This window comes from Balaenoptera acutorostrata, chromosome 8 (genome assembly GCF_949987535.1).
Source record: "Balaenoptera acutorostrata chromosome 8, mBalAcu1.1, whole genome shotgun sequence".
Lineage (NCBI taxonomy): Eukaryota > Metazoa > Chordata > Mammalia > Artiodactyla > Balaenopteridae > Balaenoptera > Balaenoptera acutorostrata.
The window spans coordinates 43417771-43435270 of record NC_080071.1 but is presented as its reverse complement, the minus strand read 5'-3'; the positions used below and the strand labels follow the sequence as shown (position 1 = coordinate 43435270).

Below are 17500 nucleotides of genomic sequence, written 5' to 3'. Positions count from 1 at the left end.
AACCAACAGAACTGGCCTAATGGTTACAGGTATTGAAGCTGGGTGATGGATACATGGGGGGGGGTGTGTTTGAAAATTTGAAAATGTCCACTATAAAAAATAAACAAAAAAGTAAAAAAAACAAACAAACTTTTAATCAAAACATATGCCTTCGTAATCCCCTGAAAGTGGTCAGTCTCTCAGGAATTTAAGCATCTTAAAAAATATATTTATTGGGCTTCCCTGGCGGCACAGTGGTTAAGAATCTGCCTTCCAATGCAGGGGACACGGGTTCAAGCCCTGGTCCGGGAAGATCCCACATGCTGCGGAGCAGCTAAGTCCGTGTACCACAACTGCTGAGCCTGTGCTCTAGAGCCCACGAGCCACAACTACTGAGCCTGTGTGCCACAACTACTGAAGCCCGTGTGCCTAGAGACTGTGCTCTGCAGCAAGAGAAGCCACCACAATGAGAAGCCTGTGCACCACAACAAAGAGTAGCCCCCGCTCGCCACAACTAGCGAAAGCCTGCGTGCAGCAACGAAGACCCAACACAGCCAAAAATAAATAAATTTATTTTTAAATATATATATATATATATATATATATATATATTTATTGAAGGAAAAGAGAAGGCAAAAAAAGGAAAGGAAACAAAAGAAAAAAAAAAAAAGAAATGACATAGCCAACAAGTTGGAGACAAAAACACTAGGCAAATAATTTTGCCTAGTATTATTGAAAGCTTTGGGAAAGTAACTCAAGAAACTTTCTGTAATATACTCTGGGTTTTTTTTAATGTTCTTATTTTTATATTTCCACTTGAAAGAGCAGTGACATCTAAGAAGTATATTCACACTGTTTATTTTACAAGTTAAGTATGTTATTAGTCTTTAAGCTTGGTTTAGACTACTTTACAATGTTCTTAAAAAGTAATTTTTTTTTTTTTTTTTTGGCTGTGTTGGGTCTTCGTTTCTGTGCGAGGGCTTTCTCTAGTTGTGGCGAGCGGCGGCCACTCTTCATCGCGGTGCGCAGGCCTTTCACTGTCGCAGCCTCTCTTGTTGCGGAGCACAGGCTCCAGACGCGCAGGCTCAGTAGTTGTGGCTCACGGGCCTAGCCGCTCCATGGCATGTGGGATCTTCCCGGACCGGGACACGAACCCGTGTCCCCTGCATTGGCAGGCGGATTCCTAACCACTGCGCCACCAGGGAAACCCCAAAAAGTAATTTTTATATAATTGTACAATATTACTTTTTAAAATGTCTAGAATTTACAGGTTCTTCCATCACTGGAGATCAGCACTGCATGGAATTTTATTATTATTATATTACAAAAAGAGGGGAACAAGGTAACTTCAGTGTGCACGTGTGCCTGGGCTCCTGTGCATCTATGTGTATATATGGCTATTTATGTCTTAGTAGCATAGAAGACTCTAACTGGAAAGCTATAGAGTCATACAACATGTGCTCATCTCCATGGTAACCATTTCTAAGACAAATGCACTTCTGAACAATTGTCCCAAAATAGTCTATTACCCATTTTTGTAGATTTCCATCGTAGCAGCAAAAAACAATTTTGAAAAACTTTGTTCCATTTCTAACCAACAAAAAGAGAGACAACAAACATATACCCAAAACTGCAGAGAAAATATGTTTAAGTGTAATGACAATTTCTGCCGGGAAGTTATTCTTTCTGCCAGGAAGTTACTCAAGATTTCATTTGGTCTGATTTTCATTTTATGGATTATCTATACTTACTGCTTCTCTTGCAACTTTTTGGCTTCCTACATTTGAGCCATTTATCCTTTCTGAAATTTCTGTGCTATAAAATGAAAAGGAAAAACTGATCTCCCAGGTCTATTTAGCTCTCAAATTTTACGATTTTCTTATTTCTCTACTCAATTTGAACCATGACGAGAACATGAGCCCAGGAAATAAAAACAATTGAAACCTAAGTCAGGCGATCTTTTCCCCTTACTAGGTTAGATAAAGGAGAGTTTTTAAACTACCATAATGACTGGATTGCCATTCCTACAAATCCTAAATATTTCAGTCTTGCTTTTCCTATGAAAATTGGCTACATTTTCTTTGCATTAGAATATTCTGTAGCTTTAAAGATGCTCATTTTGCACTCACCCCTCCACATCTCCTCTGATGGAGTTTCAGAGTCAGAGCCCTCCAAGGAATTGGGAGAGTGTTGATGATCCTCAGATGGGCTGGGCCAGAGCCTGTGCCAATGGAGAGAACGGTAAAAAGCAGGCGTTGGTTCTACCCAACTCTTTTCAGTTCCAGGGAAATGGAAAGCTGACTCCCTGGGTTTTGGTATCTCTACTACTTCCCCTCCCATCACAATCTCCAGTGACATTAAATTCTCTCTGCTCCAAGATTTAGAGGAAGAAGGAGGAGGCAGGTGTCCTAAACCGTTATTCAGGCAGCTTTAGGCAGAATTATGGCATCACACATTTCCTTTGAGAGCAGTCCTTACTTTAAGCCCAACTCTACAGGCAAATTCCTTTTAAATTGCTTCCTGTCTTTGGAGTTCCACATCTACTCCCACAGCATTCTTGAATGCGGACTCTCTTTAGAGAAGGGAAACTTCCTCTTTCTCTTATCAGGGAAGACAGACTCCTTACAGCACAACCTGGCCAGACCACCAAGAGTATCATTGTCATTTTTCCCCTTAGTAAATATACTACGTTCTCTTCTGTCTTACCCTCAGTATGAAGCTGCCTCCTGACCTAATCCATGCTTCACAAAGGAAAAAGAGGGACTGGAGAATGTGCATTTACCTTTTGATATAAGTACATTTTAAAGGTAGCTCTTTGTGGTCAGTGCGGCTACATTTTTGGGCTAAACTAAAGGATGATGGGGATTTTAAAAGGGTAGAGCAACACCATGGAATGCCTATGAAAGGGAGAGTTTTGACAATGGCCTTTTCAGTCTATGAAAGGGGTGGTTTTGGCATTGGGCTTTGTGGGTACCACAGAAGATACAAAGAATCCAGAGTGCAAACTTCATTTTGGTCCTCAGAGGTTAGTGGATTTTAGGCTTCAAAAGTCCACCTCTATCAGCCATTGTCCAAAGTCCAAGTGGCTCTTAAAGCTGCTGTGCCTGCCTTGTCCTGACCCCTTGTTAGACTACCAAGGTTTCAGATTCCCTTATCTGAAGGCCTATTTGTCTGAATAACTTAATCTTGGATTACGACCTTTAAAGGGGACTGAAAGATAGTTTAGTATTTCACTCACTTTCTCCCTTCTGCTGTAGAATCTGAGCTGAGGAAAAGTACCACTATAATACCTTGAGTACCGAGAGCTTATTGTGTTACTCATATCACATCAAGTTGGTGATGTACTTGGTTTCAGTATAGGGCCTACTCTACCTATAAAGACATAACTTTTAGTTCTCAGAAGCTAATAGAAGACCAGGAACTTTTATCAAAAGCCCCAGCTAGCAGGAGGTCTACAACAGGTTTTGGTTAAGACATGGATATCCATGTTTTCTTTCATTGACATGGAATTGCTTAGAATTTTCTTGGTGTGGTTGTTCTATAACTCCTGTAACTATTCCTTACCATGAGAATTTAGGTTGTGTCTCATCTATTTTATTATAAAAATATCCTTGTGCACAATTTTTTTTTATTTAGGATTTTTTTTTCCTTAGGGAATATTTCAGGAGCTGAATATATTAGTATGTATTCATATTTAGAAGGCTGGATATTTTGAATGTTCTTTATACATATGCCCAGATTAATCTTCAATGGGGTTTGAAAGTGCTCTTTTCACTACAAAAGCAGTTTAGATTTTTTGTTTTTTTTTTAAAGTAAGATTTCTAGTGTGTTTTTCTTTTATTTATTTATTTATTTATTTATGGCTGTGTTGGGTCTTCGTTTCTGTGCGAGGGCTTTCTCTAGTTGCGGCAAGCGGGGGCCACTCTTCATCGCGGTGCGCGGGCCTCTCACTATCGCGGCCTCTCTTGTTGCGGAGCACAGGCTCCAGATGCGCAGGCTCAGCAATTGTGGCTCACGGGCCCAGGCGCTCCGTGGCATGTGGGATCTTCCCAGACCAGGTCTCAAACCCGTGTCCCCTGCGTTGGCAGGCAGATTCTCAACCACTGCGCCACCAGGGAAGCCCCCAGTTTAGTTTTAAACTTATTTTTTCTTGTTTTCCAAAGTATGGAGTCTTGCTGCTCTAAAGTTTAGAGACTTCTTTTTTTCCCACATTGTAAATTCATGAAGAAAATACAGTTTGGAGTTTTGTATGTTATAGAGAGAAAAAGGCACTTGATATCACAAACAATACAAAATTATAAAGACTAATATTTCTCTATTTTATTACAGCTTTTTTTCTTACAATGGCTCTTAGGCTTAATTTAAAATTTAATAAACAAAAATTAAATGAAGAGTATATTAATCAAGCTTATCAATATAATAAGTTAAATATCCCAAAGCTATAACCAATACTGCCAGCAAAAATGCTCTTCTATGATTCTTTGAAAATAAAAAAAGGATAAACTATTCTTTGACTGAATCAATCAAAATGATTTTGTAATTTTTCTTGTCAATTAGGCAAATATCTAGTAAATGTTTAATACTAGCTGGAAAAGGTTTTAATAAATAAAACACTATGATTCTGAAAATTATCTAATCTTTTAAAAATTGTTTCTGTTTACACCTACATACCAGTCAGAGAGCTTTTTACATAATCAACTTCCCATAATCAAAGTTGCCTGAGAGCAAAATATATGAAACAAGCACTGGGTGAGTATTATTGTAGACAGGACAGGTAGCACAATGCCTGGTGGCTTCATGCCTGCCAGTCTTCAAAGAATTGAATCACCTAGAAGAAAAAAATGTGATTGTTCAGTAGGTGGTTTATCTTCCTCTCTTTCAATCCAGTGACTCAGCACAATGAATACACTGAGTGCATTCTTCACTTGCTTCTCGAAGATATCAAGATTTAGGAAGCCCAACTCACACAGTGGTGTATCACATGCTATTAGCTTAGCTTCAGTTTGATAGAGAGATATGTATTTAACTGATCTTAGTAAGTTTGACCACTTGGTTTGGCTATTGCTAAGCATGCTACTTTGATATTTATTCTTACAGTTTCCTCTTTTAAAAATGTTTCTAAAAATTACCATCAAGCACCATGAAAATAAAATTAACTTCTGTTAAGAATTCTGTTAATAAGTCCAGTTCCTTTCTGAAGAAACAATAGTTGTCTTTTTAAAATAATTCAAAATGATCTCTTCCAAGAGTTTCTAATTATTTATCATTTATATTATTTATATTCTAATTATATATTATTTATTGCATAAATAAAAGAATTCTAGTTTTGATTACAGACACATTAAAACCCTTTACAGTCAAGTTTGGGAAAATGTTAAGTGTCAAAGCTGAGTAATGAGTACACGGGAGGTCATTATACTCTATTTTTTTATGTTTGAAACAATTTGTAACAAAAACCTAAAATAAAAAAAATCTTCCCACTAAAGGTAGGAACACCTCTTGAAATAAAAGAGACATAAAAGAAAAAGAAATCTTTCACATAAATTACTAATCTGTCTCCCATGGAGGGAAGAAAAACTACCCCTTAATCCTAGTTTTTGATTATCTTTTTCACATGATCTCATTCCACAAAGAATTTGAGCCACCTCACCTAACTCTGATAATTGTAGTCAAGTCCATTGTTTTGTGTCAAACAGTTATTTAATGTTAAATGATGGTGGTGGTCTTTACTATATATTTACTTTTTGCCTACCTGAAAAAGCAATAGCAGTATGAAACTTAGGGCATACTGTACAGTGTAAAGGGGGAAGTTGCCACCAGGCATCGAGGTCAAGAGAAGGGACATTTCACTAACAAGAGTATATTGTCAACATTCAAAGACATATAAATGTCTAGGTATTTGAAAACCTAACCAGTACTGGATTTTCTTAGAATTTATTGCTTTTTGCATTTTTGTGATCCTTTCATATATTCTATGTCCCTTTCTTCTTCATGTTAAGTTTTACTTGTTGTAAGTCCAGTATGAATACAGTGTACCAGCAACAGATTTCCAAATGTGCTGCTTTATACAAAGCAGCTTTGAAAGCTGAAAAGCTGGCTGGCTCTGCTTTAGCACCAGACTTCTGAGACTAAATTTACAATTTTTTCTGCAGTCATTCTGAGGCAGACTAACTATGGCTTATGTAATGTGCAGAAGCCATAGAATCTCTTTAAAGTACTGTACGTTTCATTAAGGAGGCAGCCAACCCTGAATTACACATAGCAGTAAGAGAAAGGGCTACGTAGGCAAATGATAACTTGCATGCAATTCAAAAATTTAGTGCCAAATAGCAGTTTCCTTTGCACTAAACTGTTTAGTCAAGGTATTCAATTGAAAATAAAACAACTTGGGTTGCATGCTTTCGGCTCTCCTTCCTACCTTCTGTTGGAGGTGACAAAGGTCTGGCAGCCAGACCGAGGCAGATAAAGAGGGAACTTGAGTAATCTAACTGTGGTGAGATATTTTGTCCTGATAGAATGTAGATTACAAAGTCTACTCTATCACTTCTGTGGAAAGATTTCCATAGAGTTGGTTGTAATGCATTGAACTGATCAGGAAAGAGATACTTTTTGCATCTCTGGATGATGGGCTAAAAATTTGTTTTTCAACAGTTATGTCAGGTTAAACCTGGACATTTAACACATGATTACTTTGGGTATACAATTGCTCCTACTGTACCTTTTTGGATGGACGCGTTACAATCCAGAATGGCTCTGAATCTTATGTCCATGGGTCTTTATATTGGCTTTAGTGAGACCATGAACTCTTTAAAATTGCACTAAAATTTTGTATATTTTTATGGATAGGATGCCTAGTTTTACTAGACTTATATAAGGTCCATGAGCCAAAGCTAATTAGGAACCTTAGTTAGAACCAAGAATTAATTTGGCCTATAAAGACCAACATGTAAGGAAAAAATGATTGCAGCTTTGTTTTTGTTTCTGCTTCAACTCCTTGGGGGAAATGAGTAAAGATGAGTTGTTCGCTTCATTCCTTTCTTCTGATTCAATTCATGAGCTTTAAGTCTATCACACCCTCTCCTAAAACAAGAGAGTGAGTTAGGCTAACTTTGTTATTTCCAGAATTGATTGACTACCAACCTTCCCTTCTGGTGTTTGGAAGTACTGTAGTTTGTAAATTAGTGGTTGCATTTTTAGCTAATCTATTAGATAACAGAATGACTACCATTTTTAAAGCTAATATATTAGATAACATAAATATTTTCTATTTAAATCGACTTACAAATATCAAACCATTCTATAATTAAAAGCTGACACAAGAAATTATTTATACGCATATATGTATATGCTAAAGTTTGTTTTAACATGCTCCTAATATTGTAAATGTGGAATCTATGATATGAAATAAGTAAAAAATTTGATACTAGCTGGGAAACATGGCTTTCCTCTCTTCACAAACTGAAAGTTAACTGTTCAAATACAGCACAAATAAAGACCATTGGGAATGGGAGAAATTCACAAAGTAATTGTGGAAAATCTGAATAAATTCTGATTCTAAAGTTTTGTTGGGAAAAGAGTAATCAGTTGAACTAATTAGAAATAATGGAAGAAATGGTAAAAATGTAACATGCAAATAATCTGGGTGGGACAGTGAATGTTCATAGTTTTAAAGCAGAGAAACAGTAGCAGTTTTGTATGATGGTGGTTAAGTAACACTGGATTTGAATTTAAGTGGGAATAGAAAGTTGAATTTAAGTATCAGTGAACACTTGACTTATTGTAAACATTTAGACTTCAGTGGTGTTTTAATGGAGGGAAATTATCTTATAATGAGTTTATAATATTTTAGCATAATGTATATTTTATAATAAGAAATTATTTAATGTCCCTAACATTTGCACATAATCAACACTTAGAAGCTTAATGATTATGCTGTGTGTCTAACATGAAATAGAGAAAATGTCGTTTTCAGAAATTATTACTTTGAAATAGAATTTGTCAAGCAAAGCAATGTTAATATAATTAGGTAGGTTTTTAAATTTTTTTGGTTAAGTGCTAAAATACAGAGTTAGCTATATTTTTCCCTAACCACTACTCTCAACTCCTTTGCCACTCTCCCTCTCCATGGCACTCAACTAAAAAAAGAAAAATCTACAACCCTCCATCTCTTTTGTGCCATGTACCAATGTAGAAAATCACACAACTGGGCAGACTGAGGCAGTAATAATAATCACCATAATAGTAGTAACAACAAACATTTATACTCACTGAATTACACAAGGTACAGTCCTAAAAATTATCCCATACATTCCTCAAACAATGTAGTGAGGTAAGTACAATCATTTCCATTTAAGGTGAAAAACTGAGGTTTAGAGTGCTTTGGTCACATATCCAAGGTCCACTGTAAGTGGCAAAACCAGGATTCCAACCCTGTTAGTCTGACCCCAGAGCCTAGGCTTACCTCTGTTAACCATTTAAATATATAACATCAAACTCAAATGAACATTCAACAATTTCTGACACATGACCTCCTGTTTAGGCTGATGAACTAGTTCTAATTTATTGAGAAAATACAAGATATGAGAAAACTTTCTGATCTTCCACAAACCAGTTCTACTGACGTACATCAGTGTACACATCAAGTGGTTAATAGCCTGAGCTCCTCCCCTTACCAGTTGTGACCTTAGGTACAACTTCTTCATCTGTTTAATAGGAATGATTTAGTGTTCCTATTTCAGAGTTTGTTATGAAGATAAAAACACATTAATACATGCAAGACAGTTGGAACAGAGCATGACACATTGCGAGTACTCAATAAATGTTAGCTAGTATCATTATCCTGTCTTTTCCTGAAACACCCAGTCAACATTAGTTTGGCTGTTTATCATCTGCTTCCCCTTCATCTCTTTCCTTCCTGTTCTGTCAAGGCTTCTGTACCTTTGATGATGCTTTCTCTCTGTACTGGGTTATACATCTCTCCCTCTCTACAGGATAATCTGACAACTACCACTGAAAATAGACAAAGAACCCTCCCTTGACCCCTCCAGCTATTGCCCTAGTCTCTGGTTCTCTTCACACTCCTGTTCAGTCTTATTTGCTGACTACTCTTCTTGTATCTGATTCCTAAAAGTCAGAGTTCTTCAGGGCTTTGGACTAGGCCCTAGTTTCCTTTTTAAAATACTCTCTCCAAAAGTGATCTCATCTATTGCCATGATTCCAAATACCACCCACATTCTGATGATCCTAAATTTACATCTCTAGTCTAGAGCTCTTCTTGGAGGTCCAGTTCAGTATGTTCAATATCCTTCCCAATTTTTGAAAAACTGTTCATCTTTAAGGTAGACTAAATGTAAAAATATAAATGGATTTTATGTTCAGCTGGAAGTTGATTATCATCATAAGCTTAGCCTGTACTCTAACTCAAATTTTTTTCTACCATTGTTTTTGCCAGTTTTACATGTAGCATTCTAATATTTTAAAAATACTTAAGATCAAACTCCAAAGATCAACCAATAAGTGTATGTATACACTGATACGTCATCTACTATTTAGGTATAAGTCTAAGCACAATAAATTTCTTTAATAAAAACCCCAAAACTCACAAGTCCTTTGTACTGAGAAAAGAACCAAGAAAGTTTAAAACCAATCATAAACTGAAATTGTTCATTACATTAGAGTTTTTCCACAGAAAAAACTGAAGTTCTTTGAGTGACTTTAAAAGGAAAGATAAATCTATCTTCAGTTTGCAGAGCAGAAGCAAATAAACATGTGTGAAGTACATTATCAAGATCTGGCAGGCTGTAAGATGAATTTCATTGGATGTGAATGGTCAAGATCAAGGCTGTAATGAATTTTTCATTGTTTTCTTTTTGAACTTTTTGGATCAGTTCTATTTCTGGCATGTCTTCTGTTGACTACTGGAGACATCTTATGTTTCATTTAGACCTGTCTTGGTTACTCCTTTGCAATACCAAGTTGCAATCTCTGGCTAAGCCTTAACTCCTTATTCATTTACTACAGATACTGGGATACTGTTGCTCCATCTTTTCCCTATTCATTTTCTTAATCGTTTTTAGTTGAGTAAATTTTCATACCCTGTGGTCTTTGGATATGTAGGAGAACAGAAGTTTAAGTATGGATTTAGCATATATCTTACTGTCTATCCTTTTTATGACCACAGTTAAACTACAGTGATATCTCCTATTGTCCTTTTCCACAGTTCTTCACCCAAAGTCGGTTCCTCTGTCTTCGGTATGGTCCAACTATATGCAGTCTTTATTTTTTATTTTATTTATTTATTCATTCATTCATTCATTCACTTATTTTTGGCTGCGTTGGGTCTTCATTTCTGTGCATGGGCTTTTTCTAGTTGCAGCGAGCAGGGGCTACTCTTCATTGCGGTGCGCGTGCTTCTCATTGTGGTGGCTTCTGTTGTTGCCGAGCACAGGCTCTAGGTGCGCAGGCTTCAGTAGTTGTGGCACATGGACTCAGTAGCCATGGCTACGGGCTCCAGAGCGCAGGCTCAGTAGTTGTGGCGCATGGGCTTAGTGGCTCCGCGGCATGTGGGATCTTCCCAGACCAGGGATCAAACCCGTGTCCCCTGCATTGGCAGGTGGATTCTTAACCACTGCACCACCAGGGAAGTCCATGCAGTCTTCAAAACAATTTAAAAAGTAAAAATTCCTTGCAACACTCCATTGATTTCTTGTTTACATATGCCTGATCGTTTTGCCCACAGCCTGACCCATTTTTTGCTTTCTGCACTCAATTTTGTCAGAAGGTAGCAGTTTCACAAAAGGAAGGGATGGAGGACAGACAAAACCAATATATGTCTACTGCACTATTTCTAGGCTATTTTTCAGAGAAATTTCGTCATACTTTTCTAGTCATACATAGCTACCTGGTTTGAAATCTGATGTGAGGAAAAATGTTGCATTTGCCTTTAAGAATTAGTGGAGAGGGCTTCCCTGGTGGCGCAGTGGTTGAGAATCTGCCTGCCAATGCAGGGGACACGGGTTCGAGCCCTGGTCTGGGAAGGTCCCACGTGCTGCGGAGCGATTAGGCCCGTGAGCCACAACTACTGAGCCTGCGCGTCTGGAGCCTGTGCTCCGCAACAAGAGAGGCCGCGATAGTGAGAGGCCCGTGCACCGCGATGAAGAGTGGCCCCCGCTTTCCGCAACTGGAGAAAGCCCTCGCACAGAAACGAAGACCCAACACAGCCAAAAATAAATAAATAAATAAACTACATTCCTTTAAAAAAAAAAAAAAAAGAATTAGTGGAGAGAAAGAGAAAAAAAAATTAGTGGAACATTAACTTTGACAGGAGATATCCTAATCAAAGGGCTTTACCCTAAGAACCCAGGAAGAAGCTCTTCCTCAATTTTTCTTTCTTTTTGTCTTAAATAGGGAAGCAACAGAAGGCTGGGTGATTTAAAAAGGCAAACTGAAATATACTTCATGATTAGCAAAAAGTGTTACAGAAATAATTCCCATTCTAGTTTCTGGAGGAGGCAAAGCTAAAGAAAACCACATAAAAGACTGGTATACCAGTCTGGGAAGAATATGGCAGAGTCTAGCTGTTAACTGAAAAAAATTTAATGAAGGGACTGTTTATGAAGGTCTGGGCAGAGTTAAGGAACTCTAGCAGAAACTACAGAATCATGTTCACTTATGCATGCCAAATTTATGCCATCCAACTTGTTGTCAGTTACATCACAGTGGTTAAGAATATGCATGAACTTTGGAGTCAGACTGATAAAGAATCTAGTACCAGATTTATCACTTCCTATAAGTGTGACCTTCAGTAATTAAAAACGAAAAAACTATCTGTATTTCAGTTTCCTCACCTATAAAATGAGGATGATAATAGCTCAAAGGATTGTTGAGAGAGGTGATGAGAAAACTCAAATAGTAGCACCTGACACAGTGCAAAAACACTTAGTCAATATTAAATCTGATTATTAGTCCTTGTTTTATTCCTAGTAGTGATACTATAATGTTGACCTCAAAAACTGTTATCATTTAGGATCAGGTTTGGCTGTGAGTAATTAAAAAAAAAAAATGTCCCAGATAAAAGAAGCTTAAATAAAACTTTCTCTTTCAAACAAAATCCAGATGTAGAAAGGGCAGGTTTAGCATGGTAGTTCTGCTCTAAGAAGCCCGCTTATACCTTCTATTTCTATGTTCTGCCATCCTTAGTGAGTGGCCATTGTCTTCATGGCCTAAGATAGTGGTCATTGCATCCTTGTTTCATGTGGAAGAACGAAGAAGGGAAGACTGGCAAAAAGAGCACAGCAGTCTCTTAAGGAAGGTTCCTGAAAGCTTACATCCTAATGGCCAGAACATTAGTCATATGGCCATACTAGGCTGCAAGGGAGACTGGGAGATGTAGTCTTTATTCTAAGGAAGAAAGAAATATACTGAACGATAATTAGGAATCCTTGTCACAGTCAGCAACTATTTCAAATTTTCTTTATTAACCTTAAGTTCCCAAAAGTTACCTTTAGTTCTTCCATTTGTTTTGGATATTTCTTCTTCTCCACTGAATTTTTTTCTCCTGCTTTAGCAGTCATAGGCCTACATATTTTCTGTTCTACCTCCAGCTTTATTTCCCATTGCTTCTTTCATGTACATAATGAGCATTCCTATTACTTTCCTGCACTTCAAAAAAAATTATTTTGCATTTATTAAAGTTGAACCTTCTGCTTAGAATGCCCTTTTCTATAAGTTTTTAAGTCCAAGACTTATTTCTCATTCAAAGTCCAAATGTAAGTTTTAGAATAACTCTTAGGAACTTCAGGTTGGAACTCTTCTCCCTAGGTTTCCCTTGTAGCCCTGTATCTCAGGCTGAGTTATATTAGACTTCCTTACGTATATTTCTATTCTCACCGAGAATGTGAGCTCAAGGAGATTAAAATCTATATGATATAGATTTTAAAATCTATATCTTATAGATATCTTATAGATATCTTTATATCTCCTCCTAGAACAACAGCACTTTGCACAATTTAAGTATTTATTGTTCAATCAAACACATAAGTTTGATTATTATATAGAATAGAAAAATATTCTTTAAATCCATCCAGGATTGTTACTATGAATGATTGAACATTTTCCAATTAGGATTTTCAAATGTTTACTTTCCTTAGAGTGGGTACCATTATACTTCTCTCAATAAAAAAATAAATTTTCAAACATAGATATATAACTTTTAGTCAGATTTATTAAGATATACTTTATGTACAGTAAAATTCACATGTTTTAAGGTATACTGGTCTATACTAGGTAACTTTCTATGATTACTACAAATATGAAGCTATCATCTACTTTCTAAATCTCTCTGAAGTCTTATGTTCTGAGACAAACAGCAGAAATCTCTTAACTGAAGAGAAACTATTTGAAAATCTTTAGTACCAAAGGAACTGTGAAGAGCGTGCTTGATACGATGAGGGAAATAAAATCTTCAATCATGCTTTTTAAAACTTACTTTCCTAATGTCTTTTTTTTAACTTTCCTAATCACTCTTAAAATGTTATGCTTTTCCAGAAAACTATAGCAGGAAAAAAATCTACAAGAGGGGCAATTCTTTTAATAACTTTATAGACTGATTCACATGGTATGAAAACTGAGAGGAAATATAAAATGACACATACTAATTACACTTGCCATAAAATCATACATGCATGGGAAAATATATGATTATTACCTTAGCACTGACAGTATAGTTTTACTACACATACAGTCAAACTTCCAAAGGGTTGGCTCTTAACAACAAAATGCTTTTTGATGGAAAATGTAGAGAAATGCAAGAATTGTGAATACTTCATCTAGACCTAATATCTTTTACTCGAATAGACATGTTCCATTCAATCTAGGGCCAATATGTCTAAAAGTTGGTTATAATAAAAATTCAATAATGAGACTAGAATCCACAGAGTTCTCCCTCTATTGGGTACTCTGAGTTATAAGCAGCTACAAATGTTCAAGTTCATATGGAAACATGACAGTGGCTTTTCTTGAGTGATAATTGTGTTCAAATTTTAATATGGCACTATTTTCTTGTTCTCTCTATACAGCAGTTTTGAAAAACTAGAAAATGATATAAACTTTCTTTGGTGTGATTCTGTAATTCTGCCTCTGATTAAATTTGTCTGTGGTCCCTGAAAAGAGCACATTTTTACTCTCCAACCCCCTCCCTGGACCCTCTCCTTCCCAGGTCTGCTCTCACTATCTCAGGTTCCAGACTCTTACCTCCTCTAAATTAATATTTAAACTATCAGGCTGGAATGTAACCAGATAAATTAAATCCCCCCAACGTGCTAATGACTAATCATAGCTCAATAGGTGATCTCTCTGAGGTGTTTGCATTAAAAACCTTCAAGTTAAGTTCTGTGTACAGGATTCCAAGCACAAAGGCAGGTAGGACTTCTTGGTGGACTTAGGACTCTATTTAAAGCTTCTTAAATCAAATTCAGTCCGTCTACTGCTTTTCTCTCCTTGGCATATTAAAACGAAGATTTCTGTAGGAACTGTACATATACTAGCTTAAAAAATGTTTCAAAAGATATTCGTCAAAATTTCCTTTCCCTAAAGTGTTTTGATCAATACAATGATATTTACTCTTACAATGTCGTTTATTGAAGGTGGCAGAATATTTTGTCATTCACTTAAAATTAATGAATATAATATAAAAGATTAATACATCAGAGGAAATTAGGGCGAAAAAACCCATCAGAACAGCTTGACTCCTATTTGCTGGAATTCCTCACCCCAGTCAATGACATAAATCCTTAATTTTGCTCACTTTTGGAACCATATCTAATATATTTGACCAGAGAGAGTAGCCTTCGGGTGTGACTGGGAGGAAATTGATCAGGAAAAAGAAAAGAAAGAGAGATGGAAAAGTAGAATGTTGCCAAGAAGGGGTGGGATTTGGGGTGGAGGCCAGAAAAAAAAAAAATGGGACCATTCCTTCATTCATTGAACAAACATTTATTTCTGCCTCCCACATGCCAGGGCCTCTTCTATTGGCGTCTTCTCCGGAAGGGTGATCCTCGTCGACAAATTCCAGATTCTGATTATCTCAGGAACTTGAGTTGCCCTCACTTCCGACCTCCTCTCTCACGAACTGCCTTGAGGCGGGGGAGTCAGGATGGGATGGGGAGGGAAAGAGAGGCGAGGCCCGCCTCGCAGAGCACATCTGCTGTGTTCAGCCGGGAACGTCTGTCAAGCAGTGGGAGGGAGAAGCGCATGGAGCCACCAGCCCACTCCCGGGAGAAACTCGCCAGAAAAACACCCGCCCTGCCCCCGCCCCACTCCTCCCCGCGGGCTTCTGCTGGTTTCTTTAGGGAGGTGGTGCGGAAAGGCAACTTTTGGGAACTTGAAGGAGAGGGGTGTGTGGCGAACAGAGAAACGTGACCTCATCGGGTTCCGGCTTAGACTCCGCTGCCGGGATCAGGGGCAGTGGGCGGGCCAGGCCGGGTCGGGACGGGTGTGGGGCCGGGGCAGCGTCCCGAGCGGCGGCAGCAGCGAGGCCGGGCGGGGCGGGCGAGGGCCCCCAGGCGCAGTTCCCTGTCCGGCCTCGCGGGGGCGCCGGCGCGGCCGATCAGGTGACCGAGCGCTCGTCCCGGGCTGCGGGAAGCGGCCTCGTTCTCAGCCGCCGGAGACGCCGCCGCCGCCGCCACACCTAGTGGAGGAGCCCGGGAAGGCGGCTTGGTGGGGGCTGGGGCGGAGAGCGCCGGGGGTGGGGACGGAAGGGCGGCGGGCGGAAGGCAGGAGGTTGCCGGGGTGCGGGCTGCTGAGGGGAAAGGGACCCCGAGGTGTCCGCCGCGGCTCGCTCTGTCACCGGCGCGGGTTAAGGGCGCGAGGGCCATGGGCGCGCTCCCCTGAGGCGGAGGTCGCGGGCGGGAGGGGAGGAGGCCCGACAGAGGTAGCTGCGGAGGCCGCGGGCCGGTGACTGGGCGCCAGGCGGCCGGCGGCGGCGGCGGCACCACCACCAGCACCACCAGCACCTCCACCATGTCGCGCTCCGTGCTGCAGCCCAGTCAGCAGAAGCTGGCGGAGAAGCTCACCATCCTCAACGACCGGGGCGTCGGCATGCTCACCCGCCTCTACAACATCAAGAAGGTGCGCACGGGCCGGCGAGGCCGCGGCGGGGGCGGCGGGCGGGCTGAGGAGGGATGGAGAGCGGGGGAGGCCCGGGCGGTGGGGGCGGCGGGCGGCGCCCGGGACAGAAATCACCGCCTCGCGGCTGCAGGCCCGGCCGGGGTCGCCGGGATGCGCCGCGGCCTAATGCGGAGTCCCGGCGCCTCTCCCGCTGGCTCGCGGGCAGGCCAGGGGCGGAGAGGAGCCATTTCCCCGCTCCCAGCGGCCAGATCCGGCCGGCCCGGCGCGGGGTGAGGGGCGCTGCCGCCGCTGGCGCCCCCTCCTCGGCGCCCCGGCTCCCGGAACGAGCTCTACGGGAAAGAGAGGAGGGTGGGTGGGCGAGAGTCTAGGAGGGGGATAGGAAAACTTGGCTGTTCCATAACTGAGGTCGGATGGTAGGAACCTGGCGGAGATGGAAGCAGTTGTTTTCTGTTTGGGGTTTGTAAGTGTGGGAATGTGGGAAGGGAATGGCTAATCAGGATGAACCCCGCATCCCCTCCACTTTTGCCATTTTATTTTAGATTGCCAAATAAAAGCCATTTGAGAGCGTGTTGACGATTTGGAATTATTTCATTTTGAAGGTGGAGAGGAGGGGGAAGTGAGGGTGGAACCAGTTTTCTCCTGAAATACTTCTGGGTTGTGAGTCACTAGAACAGGAATAACAACCTTCTCTCCCTTCCCTCTTTACTCCTCCTCATCTTAGTTTTTCCAGCCATGTCTGATAATACCAAAACATCATTTCTTAAAGTTCGGTGTCTATACAAAATAAAAACTGTGAATATGTTGCTATTACTGCTGATTTTATCGCGTATTCTGATAATTTGAGTAGCTCTAGCTAATAGGCCCATTGAAAGTCTTTACGTGGCTTCAGCAGATTAAGGAATGAGGGGCTGAGTTGGAGTTAAGAAAAATAGATGTAAAGATAGAACAAATATTAATTTATCTTAGGAAAGAAAGACCAAAATCCTCTTTCTTTTAAGACAGAGTTAGTAAGTTTTAAATAATTTGATAAAGAGAAAGTTAAGATTTTTTTTGTTACAATCTAGATCCTGACAGTTTCCAATGTGTATTTGATGTTATATCTTCGTAATTATTTTTGTTGGCTTTTTATTGCATGCTGAATGTTTCCTTTTAGTTTAATCATAGCAGTAGAGTTGTAGCCCTTGTGAATTAGGACTCCTGAAGAAAGAATATTTTTAAAAAATTCATATCATGGGGTTCAGTGTAAAACTGACTTATTTGAACAATTTGATGTAGACACTGAATTCTAAAGGAGAAAACTATCCTGGCTTAATAGTGATAAATTTTGTGTAAAGATAGCTATGTTCCAGTCGCTTACCTGGATGTGAGGATTGGTTGACTTTATACGCAGTGCAAT

At 39.7% G+C, this 17500-nt stretch overlaps 1 protein-coding gene across 1 annotated transcript in view; it reads left to right on the top strand.

The window, feature by feature from the left end:
• The first annotated feature begins 15736 nt into the window (after positions 1-15736).
• Positions 15737-17500, top strand: part of NCKAP1 (NCK associated protein 1) — a 95741-nt gene continuing 93977 nt past the window's right edge. The window contains exon 1 of the mRNA XM_057551081.1: positions 15737-16104. Within this exon, the coding sequence (XP_057407064.1) occupies positions 15997-16104 (108 nt within the window). The 5' untranslated portion in view covers positions 15737-15996. The remainder of the gene's footprint in view (positions 16105-17500) is intronic.